General features: G+C 43.0%; 1 protein-coding gene across 1 annotated transcript in view; it reads left to right on the top strand.

The window, feature by feature from the left end:
- The window catches only part of LOC117883175 (solute carrier organic anion transporter family member 1B3-like), a 43,402-nt gene extending 32,239 nt beyond the window's left edge, over nt 1–11,163 (top strand). Inside the window, exons 12-15 of the mRNA XM_034782261.1 lie at nt 1,789–1,973; nt 3,165–3,229; nt 8,552–8,669; nt 9,624–11,163. Coding sequence (XP_034638152.1) covers nt 1,789–1,973; nt 3,165–3,229; nt 8,552–8,669; nt 9,624–9,840 — 585 coding nt within the window. The 3' untranslated portion in view covers nt 9,841–11,163. The remainder of the gene's footprint in view (nt 1–1,788; nt 1,974–3,164; nt 3,230–8,551; nt 8,670–9,623) is intronic.
- Nucleotides 11,164–20,106: the final 8,943 nt, after the last annotated feature.

A 20,106-nucleotide genomic window follows, 5' to 3' on the forward strand; every position in this document is an offset into this window, starting at 1 on the left:
AGGTAGCGCTTGGGCTTCGGGCAACCCCCTTGCCCTCCGGACCCTGCACCCCCAGCCGGGCACTTCCCCTCCCGGGCTCCGGCGGCGCAGGGTCCGGAGGCATGGGGGCTGCCCGAAGCCGGTAGCGCTCGGGCAGCCCGGCTCTTAAACAGAGCCGAAGAGTCAGGGGAGGAGCAGAGCCGCTGCAGGAGGGGAAGTTCCTGGCCGGCATTTTCCCGGACATGTTCGGCTTTTTGGCAATTCCCCCCGGACGGGGGTTTGAGTGCCGAAAAGCCGGACATGTCCGGGAAAAACCGGACGTATGGTAACCCTAGTGACAACATCCCGACAGCCTCCATGCCCAGCACTGGCTCTGCCCCAAAGACTGTCGCATGCACCTTCCCCCACCCTGAAAACCCAAGGGGTGGGTATTGTGTCCATTTTTGTCCGGGTTGGGGGGACACAACCAAAAATTTTAACTCAAAGGCAGGACTCAGCTCAAAAAGTTTGAAAGCCGCTGCTGTAAGGTAAATGTGCTGCACAGATATACACTGAGACTTGTCCTGGGACAACTTACCTCGATTTGTGGTGCTTTGTCAAGGCTGGAATGAAAGGGTTGGGAGATACAGGGATAGAGTCTCTGCTTCACTTGATCTCTGTTTTGACATGGGGAAGGGGGAATGGAGAGAGATCTTAGAGCCAGTTGCAGTGTTCTGATTCTTAGGTCCAGCTGTGGCCTTGATGAGAATTAGAGCTACTTTCTATCAGCTCGTCACACCCCTTCCTGCCCCTGACATGCCCCTACACCTGAGGTAGACAAGGAACTGGTGCAAAGGGGGCCAGATCTGACTACAAAATCCAGCTCTTAAATGTTAACAATGTTTCGTTAGAGAGAGATTCCTGGCTCACAGTAGAGCTCATATTGTAATGGAATACTAAACGGCATTATATGATTAAGCCATTAGGTGGTGCTGTGTGTAAAATACTTTATTTAAGCTAACCTTAGCCATACCTGGCAGAGCATTAAAGGAGTCTATGGTGAAGACACCTGTGTATCTCTGAGAAATAAACTCTGTAGTCAGCAGAGCCATCTCTAGGGTACGGCGAATCGGGGCGACCACCCCGGGCCCCGTGCTTTGGGGGGGCCCGCAGGAGGAGGATGGGGCGGTGAGGCAAGCGGGTGAGTGGGGTGAGGAGGCAAACAGGGAGGCGAGCGGGGGGTGGGGGCGAGCAGGAGCCCCCCCACCAGAACCTCCCCCTTTCCCCAGTGCCTTCTGCCCACCAGCGGGCCTTCTGCCACTTACCGCCTTCCACGGATCAGATGTTTCGCGGCGTCAGGAGGCACTGTGGGGCAGGGGGGAGGAGCAAGGGCGCAGCACACTCGGGGGGAGGGGGAAGAACTGGGTGGGGAAGAGGCATGGAGGAGGCGGGGCTGGAGTGGGGCCTTGCGGAAAGGGGTGGAGTGGGGCAGGGCCTGGGCGAAGCACCCCCCCGGCAGATAGGTGCCGAGTTTCTAATGTCCCAGGCCCTGCCCACCCCAGGGATGGCCCTGGTAGTCAGTCTATAATTGATACAGAAGCTTGACCTGCTGGTAGCAGCCTTGCAACCTACCATGTACAAGAAGTACATGACACATAGGAAAGAAATTACTGACTGTTGAAACCTCTGAGAAATGCAAACAAGAGCTGGTTAGATGCTCCTGTGGTGTTTACCCGGGTCATATTTTCATGTGAGGTTTTGCTTGTATTTTAATGCTGTACGCCATATTGAATTAATGATATACTGACAAATAAAAATTGTGTCTTTTAGGTGTATCATAACTGCAGCTGCATGGAAATTACAGATTCACAATCAGGAAATACCTCTGTAATTTTGGGACAATGTCCAAAAAGTGATGACTGCTCAAGAAAGTTTATTTATTATACAGTATTACAAGTTATAAGTGCCTTTTTCTATGCTTTAGGAAGCACCCCTTTATACATGGTTATGTTTAGGTAAGTGAAACCAAAATAATTTTTTTAATATCAGTAAGGGCTTTTCCCATAATGGGGGACTTAATTTCCCCAAATTACCCTAACTTTCTTGAAATCTAGCACTCTTTTACTGCTGTCTTCTCTGAATCCATTTTTAATTATGAAGAATTAAAACGGTTGGTGTGCACTACCACCAAATTTAACTATTACGTTCATACGTTACAGTCAGTTTCTCCCTGTTGCTATTAAGCTGACCCGCGTTGGCTTTTACATCTGAATTTTGTGTTTGTATTACAGAAAACAATTAGATGCGTTTCTGTAATTAGGAGCTACAAACACAAATGGTTATGTAGTTTGTATAAGTAGACTGAAGAACAAAAGAAAGTCCAGCTGAAACACGTTTTGTTGACACTGTTTCTTTATGTGAAATAGGAGATGGATAAAAGCTTGGTAGTGAGAAAGTTTGGTCACTATGAAATCCGAAGGCAATTTGGAAGCAAAATCAGTGGGAATGCTAATAGGAGTTCTAAAAATTATTTTGTCATAGATGAATATGCAGAAAGAGGTGCTAATATAATATGCAGAAATAATTGTTGTTTAAGAAGGTGGTTTTTCATGACAATAACTTTAAGGGATCCAACACACATTGGATATATAATTAACTCAAAACCCTTGTCAGATTCCCCTGTGGCAGCAGTTTAGCTTAATCTCTTGGAAATTAGTGATATACCAATTTGAGTGGCATGTTGCTTTGCATCTTTGCTAAGAATGTGGCTCTTGAAAACTCAGCCTTGGGAATGGCATTACAATGTTACAAGATGCTGCCCCAATTATGCCATTTCTAGAAGTTTTGCCCTAGGGCAATATCATAAGTTCATAAAACCCATAATGAAAAGGCAGTAGAACGGGTATTTAGGGACAGCCAATTCTGCAAAACATGGGTAGAAGGTGCCAATATTTCATATAGATTCACCTCACTAATTATGTGCTGTACGTTGACCTCCCAGTGAATATTCAATGGAGAGCAATTGATTAGTTCACTTTTCCCACGTCATTTAATGTGTAATTGGCAAATGTATGAGACAGCTTCCTTCTGAAGTTTTGTATTTTGTCATTAAGAATAATAATTCTGTGGGGAAATAATACATCTTAATGAGGACGTCTAGGTATTATGGAGACCTATTATTGTGACTTACATCTATCTATTTTTAGGTGTGTTCACCCAGAGCTGAAATCTCTTGCAGTTGGTCTGTACACACTCATTATGAGAGCTCTAGGTAAGATAAATTATTCTGACTAAACTATTTGAGTTTTTTAGATACCTTTGAGTGTCTGCGTGGCTTTAAATGGCACCAAGTACATTTGCAAAACAGATGCACAATTTGGCAGTGCTATTACAGGCAAGTCACATCATATGTGCATTTAACTTACGTGAATTCAACTATACGCGCTCGGCAAAAAAAAGAAAAACAACAAGATACCTGTAAATAGTGCGGGCGATTCCACCCAATGAGCATATGCCCTGGAGTGAGCGTGAGATGGGAGACATGAATCTGCTGTTCCCTCAGTCAGTCTTGGTTCCTGCATGCCTCTCATAGTGTGAGCATCTCGCCGCGCTGAGTGTGATTCTAGTGTTTAAAGATACGTATTTTTTGTACAACATGGCCCCTAAACACAAGCCAACTACTTCATCTGGTGCTCAACTGAAGAAACAGCGATCTGTTCCAACGCTGGAGGAAAAACTGGCTGCGTTGGACTTATTGAGAGACGGTATGTCAGTCTTCAACATGGCGCGTAAATATGGCCGCAACGTATCTAGCATCCGTGCCATCAAGATTCAAGAGAGAGAAATTCATCAAGCCGTGGCATCAAGTGCTCCAATAACTGCTAAGGTGATGAGTCAGGTGTGTGATAAGATTTTAGTGAAGACTGAAAAGGCATTAAACTTATGGTTGGAAGACATGAATCGTAAACATGTGCCTATCGATGGCAACACGTTGCGAGAAAAGGATCTTAGCCTCTACGCGCTGTTCAAACCTCCTGCCGAAGAGGGACAGCCTTCTGATGAGAAGGAATTCAAAGCCAGCCAAGGTTGGATTAACAGTTTTAGGAACCGTTTCAACCTCAAAAACGTGCAGACTACTGGTGAAGCTGCATCTGCCAATGAAGAGGCAGCAAAAGCCTACGCTGAACAATGAAAGAAAATCATAGAAGAAAAGGGCTATCTTCCGGAACAAGTTTTTAATGCTGACGAGACTGGGCTCTTCTGGAAAAAAAATGCCCAACCACACTTACATTTCGAAATCAGAAAGACAAGCCCCTGGCTTCAAAGCAGCTAAAGACCATGTGACTGTGTTGTTTTGTGGCAATGAGGCTGGGCATTTAATAAAGCCAGGCTTGCTCTACAGGGCTACAAATCCCCGTGCCCTAAAAGGCAAAAACAAAAATCTCCTGCCTGTGTTCTGGCAATCAAATAAAAAGGCTTGGGTGACGGCAGCATTATTTCTGGATTGGTTCCACAAGTGTTTCGTTCCGGAGGTCAAGTGGTACCTCGAAGAGAAAGGACTTGACTTTAAAGTGTTGTTGATTGTAGACAATGCTCCTGGCCCCCTGCAGCACTCTGGTTTGCACATAACAATGTTGAAGTCGTCTTTCTCCCCCCCAATACCACCTCCATCCTCCAACCTCTCGACCAAGGTGTGATTCGCTGTTTCAAGGCTATGTACATGAAGCTTACGTTCTCACGGATACGTAGCACTATGGATGCTGATCCCATTCTTAATGTGATGGAGTGTTGGAAGTCCTTCAACACTACCGATTGCATCACTTATATTAAACAGGTAATGGATGCAATCGAGCCTGAAACAGTCAATGCATGTTGGCGAAACCTATGGAAAGAATGTGTGAATGATTTTAAGGGATTTCCTGACCATTGACAAAGAAGTGAAACGCATTGTTCAGGTGGCCAGGCAACTGGGTGATGATGGCTTCGTCGACATCCTCGAGGAAGAAATTGAAGAATTAATTGAGAGCCATAGAGAAACATTGACTAACGAAGAGTTAGAGGAACCGATAAAATCATCTACAGAAGATGAAGATGACGACGACGAACAGGAAGAGCCAGCAAGTTGGAATCTTCGTAAATTTGCTGAAGTGTTCCAAGCAGCAAAACACGTGAATGATTTAATTTCTGAATACGATACCTCTATGGAACGAAGCCTCAAAATCAAACATAGTATTATGGACAATTTGAGACTGTATCAAGAAATGTTTGAGCAGCTCAAGAGACAACAACGACAGGTGCCGATCACTATGTGTTTCAAGGAAAAACAGCCAGCAGCAGATGAGCCTACACAATCAACTCCTCGAGCTGAACCAGAGCCAACAACTTTGTCTACGACTCGCTCTCCGTCCCTCCGTTTCCTGTATTGACATCAAGCCTTGACGACCCCCTGTAATTACTCCCTGTAATTAAAAATACAGTACTGTAAAATTATATTTTGCATATGTACTCTTTATTATATACTGTACATTACTGTATACATTATACATTTCTACATATTACTGTACAGGGTTGTATACACAAAATCATATACCGTATACTGTACTTTATGGGAGATTTAAATGATTTTCAAGGGTAATTTTGACCATACGCAATTTTCGCCTTATGCGCTGACTTTAGAACCTAACCCCCCGCGTAAGCTGCGACTCCATTGTATTATTAATAGTACTAGTGGTAGTAGTAATAGTACTGTAATGTTGAGCCTCAGCCATCAAGCAGGACCCCACTGTGCTAGGCACTGTGCAAACAAAGAACTTAAAGACAGTCCCTGTGCTAGATTTTGGGCTGCTCCTGGATGTCCAAGATGTGGCCAAGAGCACATTTTTGCAACTGCACCTGGCAAAACAACCTTTCCTCTCTGATTTGGACCTTGCCACAATTACCCATGCCTCACCTCAAGATGAGATTGCTGTAATGTGCTATGTATGGGCCTGCATCCTGGCACCATTCAGAAGCTGATGCTATTGTGGATGCTGCAGCCTGCTTATTAAGTGGAATTGCACATGAAGTGGAATTGCACATCAGGCCAGTGCTCCACAATCTGCACAGGCTTCCAATAAGCTTCTGGGTGGAATTCAAGTTGTTGGTGTTAACCTATAAAAAGCCATAAAAGGTTAGGGCCCTGGTTGCCTGGAAGATGGCCTCTCGCCCTGTGACATACTGCCATAGTTGAGATCAGAAGAGAGAGTCATATTGGAGCTCCCTTAATATAAACAAGAGGGAACTGCTGGCAGGTTGTTACCTGTGAAGGGTCCTCCATTTTGGAACTTAATCCCCTCATTGGTCCCTCAGAGCCAGAATGTTCCAGACATGCTATGATAACCTATGTTTTCTCTCTCTCCTCCAAGGCAGATGAGGAGGGAGTGTGCTGAGGCGTAGGTGTTGGAACTAGGGGTGCGGCAACACCCCCTGGCTTGAAGTGGTTTCCATCCAGGGCAGGGATGGTGTCCCTAGCCTCTGTTTACCAGAAGCTGGGAATGGGCGACAGGGGACGGATCACTTGATGATTACCTGTTCTGTTCATTCCCTCTGGGGCACCTGGCACTGGCCACTGTCAGTAGACAGGATACTGGGCTAGATGGACCTTTGGTCTGACCCCGTAGGGCCGTTCTTACGTTTACAGTTTGGTTCAGTGGCTCCCAGCACCCCCACTATATAAATTGTTCCTGCACCCATGGGCTGAGGTGGATATAGTTATAGGCAATTCTTTGTTTGTTTGTTTGTTTGTGTGATTTTTAATTCATGGGACAGGTGCTTAGAGCACTATCCAAAAATGAAAAATGAATAAATATGTAAGAATAAGTGTCATAATGGTTTTCTAGGTTTCAGACCAAGCTATATCTGATTAGAAAAGTCCACACTCCCAGTTTGTTTACAGCCTTAGAAGTTAGAACTGGACCTGCAGAAGCAGATCATAGATGCTCTCATAAGAACAAAATATATACATGTGGCCCTCTGGATAGAATACACAGAGAATACACTCCTTTTAGTTTAAAACTGTGTTTTCCTATATAGGAGTGCAATATTTTAATGAAGAAAAAAAGCTGGCACAAACATGGTTCAGTACAGGGTTGGAATCCTGGCATTATTAAAGTTGATGCCAAAATTCCCATTGGTTGTAATAGGGCCAGGATTTCACACCATGAATATTATTTTTTAAAATTATTTTAGGGGGGTAAAGGGCAGCATAGGGCAGAGCAAGCTGGAGTGGAGGGTGCAATGGCAGATGCATCTCGTTCTTCCATTGGCCAGTCACAAGGATTTCTAAGCTTTTTCATAGCCTGAACTACAGTTTAATACAAAGATTCTGCCAAGTATCATTGCCTCACTCATTTGCAAGGCACAGACCAACTCTCATCCCATTCAGAGAAACAAAATCCCAGGGGCATATATAGCATCTGGGACAGTTATTTTAGGAACGTGTGCATGCATTTTTAGCTGTCCTCAGTGCAGTAAATGTTTTGTTCTATTTTGAACAAATAATTACACTGAGTAAACTTTTCAAAAGTACCTAAAGCCTATTTTCAAAAGAGGAGCTAAGTCCCATTTAAAATCTGGCCACCAGAGGAGAAGATGGTGCCCACCTTATGCCTTTTAGCCCAGCAGTTAGAGCACTGACCTACCAGGTGGGAGATCTGGATTCAATCCCTCCTTCTACTGACGGGGCAGAAAGGATTTGAACACTAACCACTGAATAAGGGGTATTCTGCTATGGGTTTCAGTCTCTCTGTGTGAGGGGTGGGGCTTAGCACATACCCATCTTGACAACATCCCATTGGCTAGCTCCCCACCTAGCATGCTGGCTTATATGAATCGCATTCTAAGGCACCAGACTCTCTCCATGCATTGTACAGGAGCCTAGGCGCCCAACTCAGGTCTTTGTGACTCACAGTGTTGTTCCAATGATTTTCTAGGGGCCTAAAAGTTACGCATTGCCACATTCAGTATCACAGCACCTAAATCCTTTGTGAATTTAGCCCCTAAGTGCCTAAGTTACCTTTGAAAATGTGACTTAGGTGCCTGAGTTATACTTTACTGTGTGGGGTAATGCCTAAACACCTTTAAAATCTGGGCCTGAAGCAGCGTTGACAATTTTGCCAACCATCTACTTTTGCACTTGGTTTCATTTCTCCTCCCCTTCCCCCCTATGCTTTTTTCAGTAGGAAACAAAGAGGAGTGCCAGGCTCATAAGATGAATTTCACCCCAGTGTAGAGGGTCAGCATGAGGTCCATGTACCACTAAGTCCTGAAAACTGCTGCAGCGATTGAGCTGCAAACCACCCAGGCCCTCAGCTGTCAGACCACGTCACTGTGGCGCTCCAAACAGCACCAAAAGTGGTCACCCAGCTCACTATTCTGAAGGATCCTGTCCAATTTCTATAAAGGGAGGAAGCGACTCCCTATAACCCACTGCCCACCTTGAGCACCACTACAGCACAGGGCAGGGTTGGAGCTTAGTATGAAAATGCTATTATATTTTCTAAAGTTGTGCCTCATAATATGACATAGTGATATATTTTTGAATGTTTTATTGCAGCCGGAATTTCAGCCCCCATTTATTTTGGTGCATTAATAGACAGGACATGCTTGAAATGGGGAACTGGAAGCTGTGGGCACCGAGGAGCTTGTAGGATATATGATTCTGATGCATACAGGTAAGTTAAATCAAAACACAGAGTGGTCGTGAGTTTCCTTTCTGCATCAGGACTCTAAATTATTTGATGCTCTGGCCCTGGTCATCTAATGTTGGCTTCACCTTCATATAGGTCAGTACAAAATCTCAAATGTCAAGAAATCTTCACATTAACTAATCTTGGGGCCAAATCCTAAAGTCTCTTCTCAATACTCTATACAGGCCTTACTCATTCAGGCAAAACTCTCTTTGATATCAATGACTGAGTCTTTCCTGAATAATGGATATACATTCTACACTTTGGACCAGCTCAGAAATCCATAGTCATTGTGTGATTCATGAGCAGGAATAGAAAAGACATCCAAATTCACATTGCCTACCATGCATATTGGGAAGACTGCCAATTTCACTTTATTGACTGTGTTTATTGTGTGAACAAATGAAAAAAACATGCTATTGGGCAGCTGAGGCCATATACATTGTAGAGAAATGCTTGTTAAGCACAAACAAAAATATCTGCCTGAAGAATATTCAAAGCAACCGTTTTTTCACATTTGTTTTACTTCATGCAACTCTTGATGGCCACACATTTGTGGAGTATTTTTATTTTTATGCTGAGTAGCCAGGACTAGGGATCCCATGACCCTTACAGTTGCTGCAGGAATCCTGGCCCCCAGAAGCTTGTACAAATTCAGCAGGAGTAGAGGAAAAATGATCGATTATTACTGTACACATATTTTTCAAAGGCATAAATCATAGTGTAAACAATGAAAATGTCCACTTTATAGCACCATTCACAAAGTTGTTTTAGATTTTGTCTCCTAAACTATTGTATTAAAGAGTTCAGGGACTACTGTGCATTTTTGATTTTTGTACTATTCCTGAAAAGATCTGTTTATAAGTAATGTTAGTACTTGCAGTTCTTTTGAAGTTTGTTTATATCAGGAGAACTGCCTTTTGTCTTCTCCCTTCACAGGTATACCTACTTTGGCCTAGTAGCAGGCTTAAGACTACCATCCTACTTCTTAGCTTTCCTGTTTTATACAATGGTGAAGAAACAATACCAAGCAAGGGACCCCAAATCCACAGATAATGGAGGGCAAGAAAGTGTTCCTATGAACAAAGAAGCTAACTCAAAGAGCAATGAATATTTATCAAGTTCTTCTGATGTGGAAAGAGAATCACGTATTTAGAAAATCCACTTACATCCATGAATCATGTTGAATGAATCAGGACAGCATCTTTTAAAATCAACTTGCAGAATGTCCTGAACAAAACAATAACACTGCTCAGAATGAAAAACCAGAATGAACACATAGTCAATGACAAGGGCAGCTAGGTGCACATATGATTTATATTTAACTACCTTATCAATGACACACACAACCAATCCCGTTAATTAACTAATGAAGGAAAATCCTGTTTGGCATGGTTAATTGCAACTGTTTATAATTTTTAAATGGCTTGAATGTGGTTTCTGGCACAGTAACTGAATTCCAAATACTACACTGGAAGGCCCAAGTCCTGCCCACAGATCCACCTGTACTCAGTCCCATTGAAGTCAAAAGGACTTTGCATAGTTGTAAGGCTCTGCACACTACAGTAAGAAGCTAGTGTAGTTTTCTGAACTCTGGCCTGCCAGTGAATAGTTAGGTGGAAGGCCCAAACCCTCTTTTTCCTCTGTGTCCTCAGGGACATTCAACTTGAAAATCATTTTTCCAACTGAAAATGTTGTGCCTACTGACGTTGTAAGTAGAGCTGGTCATAAAATGGAATTTCTGTTCCAGCAGAAACTCCAGCATTTCAAGTTTTGCTTTCATCCTGAATTGGAACAAAAAGTTGATATTTCAAGATTTTTACTGTGAAATGAAAAATTCAAAATATTTTGTTTAGGAAACATCAAAACAACCTTATCGAAACATTTTGTTTTGACATAATTTTAACTTGTATGTCATATTACATTATAATTCATAATATAAATGTCATAATATTTTTACTTTTATATATTATATTGTTTTTATAAATGATAATATGATATAAACTTGAAACAATAAGGTCAAAATGTTTTACTGAAACAAAACATGTTAACTTTATGAAAATGAAATATTTCCACCTTATCAAAACAAATCATTTCATTAATTTCCTGTTGAAAATGTTGATGAAATCAATATGTTCCTACAAAATGTTTCAATTTCATTGAATCAGCATTTTCCAAACTGTTCTATTGGAAAATTTTCAACTGGCTCTAGTAAGAAGCACCTAAGTTTGCTGTAAATGAAATAACTGAAAAAATCAATTATTTTTCTTTACTTTGTAGATTTTGACAGTACTCTGTGTATACTCAGTTTCACTATTCCTCTGCCTAAAAGGACCTCTCTAGACATCCACAGGAAAGCAGCAAAACTTGAATAATTTATTTTTAAAGAATGCAAAAAAAACCCCCTCCACAACAAACTAGGATCTACGATTTAAAGATTTCACTTTCAAAACTAGCAGTTTAAAAAAAAAAAAAAAAAGGGCGTTTTTCAAAAGCACCTCTGAGAAAGTCAGTGGAACTTGTCCTCCTAACTTAGGTACTTTTGGAAAATCCCACCCCATTGCAAAAGCATTCAAATTGACAAAAAGAAGAACAGGAGTACTTGTGGCACCTTAGAGACTAACAAATTTATTAGAGCATAAGCTTTCGTGGACTACAGCCCACTTCTTCGGATGCAATTTTACTAATATTAAAGCCAAAAAAAGACCAGCTTCTGATACTCTTAATACTGTTTTGTAGCAGCTTATTCCAAATTTATTCACATTACTTTCAATGAGACTACTCATGGAGTAAATTACGGGGCACTGATTTAGGTGTCTAAATATGGACTTAAGAGTCTAATTGTAGGCACCTATTTATTGAAATCGTGACTGATTCATTCATCATATCTTTAAGTACATTGATAATTATTTTATTATTTTTTTCTTTTTAAAAGACATTTTAAAGTGATGATGATTAACTGAGTTCAGAGTTATAGCCAGAGATGAAAGTAAGCCGGTGCGGTACAGTACGGCATAGCGGCAAGACCCAGTATGCCGTGCCGGACTGGACTGGCTTCCGCGGCGGTGATTTAAAGGGCCCAGGGCTCCAGCCGCTGCAGGGAGCCCTGAGCCATTTAAATCGCCGCCGGAGCTCCAGCAGCCGGACTCCCGCGGTGATTTAAAGGGCCCGGAGCTCCGCGGTGGCCGGAGCCCCGGGCCCTTTAATTTGCCCCTGAGCCCTGGGGCTCCCAGCCACCTCTGCAGCTGGTAGCTCCGGGGTGATTTAAAGGCTTTGGGGCTCCAAGCCACAGCCCGAGCCCCAGGACCTTTAAATCTTGAAAGACCCCGCCTCTTCTGGTTGAGGCCACGCCCCTGCTCAGGACTCCGGTGTACCGGTAAGTCCTTTAAGTTACTTTCACCCCTGGTTATAGCATTTTATAAAAATTAGACTAAATTATTTACTAAGTTGATCAGTGAAATATTTTCAGCTTTGTAGTGACTTTGTTTTCAAAGCAAAACCCAGACATTTTAGGCTAGTTTATTCTGAAGCTGACCTCTGTTACTGTGCCATATAACAGCCAGTAGAGGGCACTCAAAGAATGATAATATTAACTACCTGACTATTGGAGCCCAAGTCTATCATGTTTGTCATATACCAAATCCTAAACCTCATTGTTTTTAGGAAAGTTGAGCTCTAGATTTCTTTGAGACAGTCTATAATATCTATTTCACAACCATTGCTAAACCTAAACAATATCCTAGACTAGAGGCTTCCTTTTGATCAGCATATTTAAAATACTGTCCAAGTATCTTTTCATCATGCGATTGGATTCAATCCTATTAGAATCCCGTAGGTTTGGTGGCTGTTTTAGACATCAAGTCCTGAAATTTCCTTACAATTAGGGTGTTGCTTGAATAGAGATCACAGAACTGGAGCCCAAGACTTAACACTGAAACATAAAATAACCTTTTCCTTTATGCATGAATTTCCATTTGTTCATTTTTGGACACATGAATGCAATAAAATAAAACAAAACTGTAAAGAAATTACTAATGTTATTACCACATACAATTCTATATTAGCATATGTGTAATCCACACACCTTCTGGGTGTGGTGTTCTGTCCCCTCTAGTGGTACCGAGACCACTTAGGGTATGTCTACACTACCCGCTGGATCGGTGGGTAGTGATCGATCTATCGGGGATTGATTTATCGTGTCTAGTGTAGACGCGATAAAATCGATCCCCAATCGCTCTGCCGTTGACTCCGGAACTCCACCGTGGCGAGAGGCGGAAGCGGAGTTAACGGTGGAGCGGCAGCGAGCAACTTGCCGCCATCCTCACGGCCAGGTAAATCGACCTAAGATACGCCTACTTCAGCTACGTGAATAGCGTAGCTGAAGTTGCGTATCTTAGGTTGACACCCTCCCCCCTCCCCCCTAGAGATGTAGACCTAGTGTAGACCTAGAGATTAGTGAGTCTGCTCTACAGCCTTAGTTAAAAGCCATATGGCTTTTAGCTCATGCAGTAGAGGTTCATGCATTTAGCTCCAGAGATCCCAGATTCAATCCCAATGACCGGGGTCTGTCAGCATTACATATGTTATTACCAAAGGGGCCATTTACTGGATGTTTTTCCTGAAATGATCATCAGTGAAATAGCTAATAAAGTTGCTTATACCAGTCATCTTTAGGTTTCAGAGTTACCAGCTCATTGAGAAGACGGGTGTAACTTCAGTGCCCTTGTGGCCAAGATGGAGTCTGTGCTGCAGGCAACTCTGGCCAAGAGAAGGCACACGCAGGAATGCAGCAGGGAAAGTCCATTTCACCCCAGGAGTACCTGTTCCAAACCCCCCAGAGTGAATACACACACACTGGAAGAATACAATGAATATAGGAAAGGGAAATATTTACTTACAGAAGGATGAAAGGAGAAAAACAACATGGAGGAAAGGAAGGGGAGTGGTAAAACAGGGTTGCATCCAACACAAGGCCCCACAGGCCCAGTGGTAGCACAGTCTGGAAGGGCAGACACTGAGCAATGTGTCTGCACACAGAGTTCAGGAGTCCTGGGCAAAGTTCCAGTCCAGTGGTGAGTCTTGGGTGTTCCTGGTCATCTTTGGCACCAGTAAACTTTCCCCAACAAACCCCTCCGGTGCCATCTTCTGCCGCTCTCTGCAAAGCCACACAGAGCGACCACCTCCCCACTTAACTATCTAGCAACCTCCCTCCTTGTTCCCAGTGCAGAGTCACAAGCCCCAGTACTCACAGCCCCATGCAGCTCTGGGCAGCCATGATACTGAGTCCAGCTCCGGCCTGTCCTTCTCGGGCACTTCCTCCCTGGCACAGTGCTCCTCCTGGCTCCTGTCCTGGGGTGTCCCTGATCGGTTGCTCTGTTCCTCACAGGCGTCAGGCAGGTTCTCAGCTGCTTCACTTTGTGGGGCTTGCTTGCTGCAGCCCTTCTCTCCCTGGAGCTCCTGACACACACCTCTGTCGCTCTCCCCTCTTTTTCTGCTCTCTTCCCCTCCCCCCCAAACAGCACTTTCTTCTTCTGGAACAATCAGCACTTCCTCCCCTCCCCCCAGGAAAGAGATTTAAAGGGGCCATGCTCTCTAAACCCCAAAGGAGTTACACAGGGCAGAACTCACCTCTCAGAGGTATAGTTTCAGGCTGTCTGCAGGACTCAGGAAGACAACACTGCACTGTTTACACTTAAAGGTATTTTAAAAGTATTTCAGTGCCTAGAAATGCAAATAGCCACCTAGTGGGATTTTCAACGAGTTAGGCCCCTAGTTGCCTTTGAAAATCCCACTAGATAACTGCCAGTGCTAGAAACCCATTGTTATTTTAAATAAAAGGCTAGAGCCTGGGGAACAGTGTTACAGCAATGGATGGATTCTGTGGAAAATATGTCACAAGCAGACTCAGAGTACAGGGGACCTGGAAATTAGCCGCATCTAGGAATAAAGGGTCATAATAAAGTGTATTGTGCAAGACCTATTGATCTGTTTAGAAATTGCAGCATTGCTTGCTATAATAATCTATTAGAGTATTAATTATAATAATACCTGAGGGAAACAGTGGGATAATTTTTCAATTGAAGTGAGATTTATTTGTGACTATAGGGCAAGGGGGATGACCCGCTGCATTTAACTAGGCTATTACAACTCTTTCCTTGCTGTTTTCTGAGCAACCCATGTTTTGATTGATCCAGATGTGTCAGTAAGACCACCTCTGGAAGCTGAATGGATGAGCCATCTCACCTATCTGCAAAACCCTAGAGTTAATGGTTTGTTTGTTTTGGGGGACAGTGGTATTTCTTTGGACTTGCATGGCTGACATTAATATTACCCAATGTATTATTTATTAATATAAGTTAAGGGATATCCTGTTCCCAGTGGTGACTTGTGGTGAGAAGCTACAGTCCAAAAACCATAATCCATGAAAAGATGTATCCAACGCTACATTTAAAATGCACTGGTCTTAAACAAATAGGATAGAAACCCATAGGGAGCAGGAAGGAAGGAAGAAAATTGTGCCAAAGTGAATCAACCCCACTGATGAACGGGATTCGGAGTGTTGCAGATTTCAGAGTCTGTGACCCTTTGCACTCAGGGGCTCGTGGGCAACTACCTACAGGGAAGGAAGCCCCCTTGTGCACAAAGAGACAAGCCAGTACATTGTCCCTGCCTTCTTTCCACCGGTTCAGCTTTGGGCAGCATGGTTCCAGAGGGAGTCAGGCTCCCATTGGCAAGGCCTCCCTGTGGCTGCTGAGCAACCCAGTGTGATGCAGTACAGCTCTGAGTTGTTACCGACTTGGTTTTGTTCTGTCTTGTCTAGGGGAGAAATGTAGCAGCAGTGGAGGAATCTGTGGTGAGGCAAGGCAAACACATTGCACTGGCTTCCTCTTGGCCCACTCTGACTACAAAGCACTGCAGCCTGTACTGCTGCTACATTTGTGCTGGGAAGTGGGAAAATGGATACGAATGAGTTTCAGCTGTCTTTTACAGTTATTTACTTTGGTTGCAATTTTTAAAACTTGGGTGCCCAGAAAGAGGCACTTACATCCATTTTAGGCACCTAATAAACGTGGCCTGATTTTTTTCAGAGGGGCTGATCTGCCACATTTCCCCCATTGCTTAGCCCTTTTGGAAACCAGGCCACTCTTATTCAGATGCCTCCCTTTTGGCACCCCAGTTTGAAAATGCTTCATTGCCAGGGAGTTCAGGGTTAAAATTAGCTGAATTTAAAGTTGCCATGGCCATTTTATCAGGCAAAGGTTGTGGAGAGCGGGAGGTTTTCCCTCATAAAAGCCTCTAGAAACCTAAATCTGTATAAGGAGCCCACTGGATTCACTTTTCTTTGGCCCAAACCAGTACATCCCGAGCTAACTGGAGAAGATACCCGTCTGAGCAATTTGAGTAATTGTGAAAAGAGCTAATAATAGCCTAGTCTTTCCTAACCAAGCTGTAAGATTATAAGCAATAGATAAAAATCGGAACATCGGAGAAGACAGAGAAAAAGAAGGAAAGGGAGGTGCTCAGAACCAAAAGCGAAACAAAGGCGGAGAAGTTGCAAAAGTACCATAGCACCAGGGTTGAGAAAAAGATACTGTAACAGAGGATAGCTAGAAACAATAACAAATCGGGTTGCCAACCCTCCAGGATTGACTTGGAGTCTCCAGGAATTAAAGATTAATCTTTAATTAAATCTTGTCATGTGATGACACCTCCAGGAATATGTCTATCAAAAATTGGCAACCCTAATAACAATTAGTATAAGTTTAGAAGGGCCCAAGGAAGATTAATAGTAAAACACTATGAACTGAGCCAGAAAATGTATTATGCCTGTAATTTAGCGAGAAAAGAGATTATCATGATGGGTGTCTTCCCTAAATTTCTAAGCCTAAAGCCAGGTCTACCCTAGGAAATTAGGTTGGTTTAATTACATTGGGCAGGGGTGTGAAAAATCCACAGTTAAAGTGACCTAACCCCTGGTGTTCACATAGTGCTGTCTATGGGAGGGCTTTGCCCGGCGATACCTCTACTGCCACTCGCGGAGATGGAGTGCCCATGCTAATGGGACAAGCCCTCCCATCGGCATGGGTATTGTCTTCACTGAAGTGCTACTGTGTTGCAGCTGCACCAATGCAGCCCTGCTCAAAGAGAGGCTGGAATATATATAGTTATATATCTCTAAAGACAATTTAGAAGTATTCCCAGTAATTGGGGGGCAGGGGGGAAGGAGGGTTTGCACACCACATATCAAACACCCAAATGCCAGATTTATTTGACATGTGGACCTGGTACACTGACCAGAGAAAAAGTACCTGAGCTGCAAGCCATGTCTGAAAACAGCTAGACCTATGAAGATGCAAGGAATTGTTTACTGAAGCAGTCAAGGTTGACATGGCTGAATCAAAACAAGGCATAAGGAAGCAGGATGAAAATTCAGCTAGTAAGTGGTCCATCCATCTGCTGTGGAATCTTACTCTGTCCATTCAGAACCACCTATGAGCAAACAGTTTCTACTCAAGCTCAGATCTAAGTGCATATAGGACACTTAACACAAACTAAAACCAATATGTAACCTGACAGTTTTAGTCATATTGATAGAGACTTGCAGCTAGCGTAAATCAATGTAGCTTCATGGACTTTAATGGAGCTATACTGATTTATACAAACTGAGGATCAGGCCCATTTTGCCTCCCTTGACACAGAGTAAAAGATTAGCTGTAGTTTTTTAAAAAAGCATAAAATGAGAACTGGTTTCCTGGCAAAATGAGTTGTAGACAGACCCGTGTCCCTATATTATCATTACTTACTTTTTTTGACTGTTAATAAAATACTTGTTTGAATTGTATACATTAATTCCCTAAGGCAGTGTGAAATATTCACAATTATATATGAACCTCCCAGCTTGACTTTTGTGGGACTACCCTCTGTGACACACTGTACCCCATGTAACACCCTGTAACTCCAGATTCACCACTTTTATATGGTCATGATATGTTGTACAAAGTATGCCTTTTGAGGTATAATTTGACTTGTCATAATCTGCTGAACATCATTGTCTTGTTAAAATGTGTGTGTCAACTTTGTACATGGAGTTAGATTTTGCTATATATTTGTTATTGAAACATGTTGTGATTCTGGGGAATGCACACAGAATAGCACCTCAGAGAAAACAAAGGACTGCTAGCAAAGGCATGTCATCTCAAATGTCACATACACAGAAGGTGTGAGCAAGAAATATTTACAATTCACCAGAGAGATGCTTTGAATCTCACATATGCCACAGAGTGATTGTCAGGACCCCAGCGGGGCATACTCATCAAATAGAGTAGGAGAGTATAAAATAAGGGACAATGGCTTCCTCATTACCTGTCCTTCCCGACCTCTACTCATGGGGCAAGATGGTTTGAAAGACAACGAAGCATCATTGTCCTAGAGGAGTGGTCCCAGGCTGTAAGGAGATCCAGCCTGTGAATTAAGAACTGTGAACTGCCTGCAGCATCTGGTGGGCTGCGAAAGTTGCTTGCTTCAAGTCTTGTTTAGCTTGGCAAAGTTTAAGAATTAGATTGCGGTTCTATATTTTATTTCTTTTGTAACAAATTCTGACTTTTATGCCTTAAACACTTGTAGCCACTTAAAATCTATCTTTCTTTAGTTAATAAACTTGTTTTATTCTTCTAGCTAAACCAGTGTGTTTTGGTTGAAGTGTTTGGGGGAACCTCTACTCAGGTTAACAAGGTTGGTGTATAAACATTACCCCTTGATGGAATGGCGAACTTTATATAAGCTTGGGCTGCACAGTGAGTGAACTGGGCAGTACAAGATGCATATTTCTCGAGGTGCAAGTCTGAGACTACAGAACTGGCTAGGGCTGCTCTGTGTGTAGTTCATGAGTGGCTGGGAAAGCATTCATGTAACTCAGCTGGATGTGATTTTTGCATGCTGAGAGTGAATGGGCCAGGAGTGGTTTGTTCTCACAGTAAAGCAGCAGACAGCACCCGGAGCTGGAGAACAAAAGGGACACAGTGGTTCAGCAGGCATGATGGTACCCTGGGGGAATATCACAATCTCATGCATTAATACCTTGTTGGATGAGGACCATATTCCTGCAACAGATGAAATTATCACATGTTTTTTTGCAGGCCAAGAGAAAATGGTCTTCTAGAAACATATTTGCTAGGATCACTGTTGTTTTCTTTTTTCGAACTAAGTAGTCCCATGCTCTGAATTGGCCATTATTTTTCAAAAATACATGGGTATTAATGTAATGACCTACCCTTGGCCATTTTCCTTGCTTTCCAGAGTGTCTTATTTACATGTGTTCAAAATTTGCAAGTATTCCCTTACATACTTTTTATAAACACTTTTACAAAAATGTAGCTTTAAATTATTCATACTAACTTTCCAAATTTTTCTTCCTAAGGACTGGTTTCAAAAGGGAGTTCAGCATCTCAGCCATTTTTGAGTCATCACTAATTTCATCATGTAGTCATGAATTAATGGACTTATTTTAGCTCTAGAAATTTGTTTCCCTGATGTAGCTGTAAATACCTTCCTACACTCCATGAGCCCAAAGGCTAGCATTAGCTTATTTTTCTTTTAGCCCGCTCTTTTCTTTTCCCTGTAAGCAATAAATTACTCTGATGGTGAAATTCTGTCTTCACTGAAGTCAATGGGAGTTTGGTCTCCCTATTTCCAGTAGTTGTCTTCTTTTCTCCTCAGATATTTGAGCAAAAATGTGTGATGACATATAACCTCGGTAGCAAATGAATGAAAACTGAGTGAGGATCTCAGCAGTTGGACTCTAGTTGCAGGATTGCAGTCACAATGATTTGGAGTAGAAACTGGAAAGTGAATTAATGAAAATTTCTGTTAAGACTAGGTTACTAAAAACTGTAGCAGATCATGGGAAACCCAAAAATTCACATTGGGAGGTTGACAAGCATGAGTCCATAGTAAATTTAACCTGGATACATTTTTAGATTGTAAACTCCTTAGGGTAAGTACAATTTTTATTTATTTGCCTTATATAGCTCTAAGCACATCATTGGTTCACAATACACAAATAATACTAGCCTTACGGTTAGAGTGCCCAGGCGTCCCATTTTTAAAGGGACAGTCCTGTATTTAAGACCTCCTGCAGGTGTCCCGAATTTTTCTTAAAAACAGGCAAATTGTCCCGTATTTTCTGTCTCCTCCCCATCAGTACTGGTGGGTCCTCCTGCTGACCGGATCCCTTCTTGCCAGCCGCCCACCCACCAGCAGTGAGTGGGGGAGTCCAGGGGCTGACAGTGGGGGTGGGTGTGCAAGGCTGGCTGTGGGGCGAAGATACAGCACGTGGGGCCAGCAGGTCCCCCTGCTGGTCCGTTAGCACAGCCCCTACTGTGTGCCGGTTCTCGGCCATCAGGGCCCCGACCGCCCCCCCCCC

This window comes from Trachemys scripta, chromosome 1 (genome assembly GCF_013100865.1).
Source record: "Trachemys scripta elegans isolate TJP31775 chromosome 1, CAS_Tse_1.0, whole genome shotgun sequence".
Lineage (NCBI taxonomy): Eukaryota > Metazoa > Chordata > Testudines > Emydidae > Trachemys > Trachemys scripta.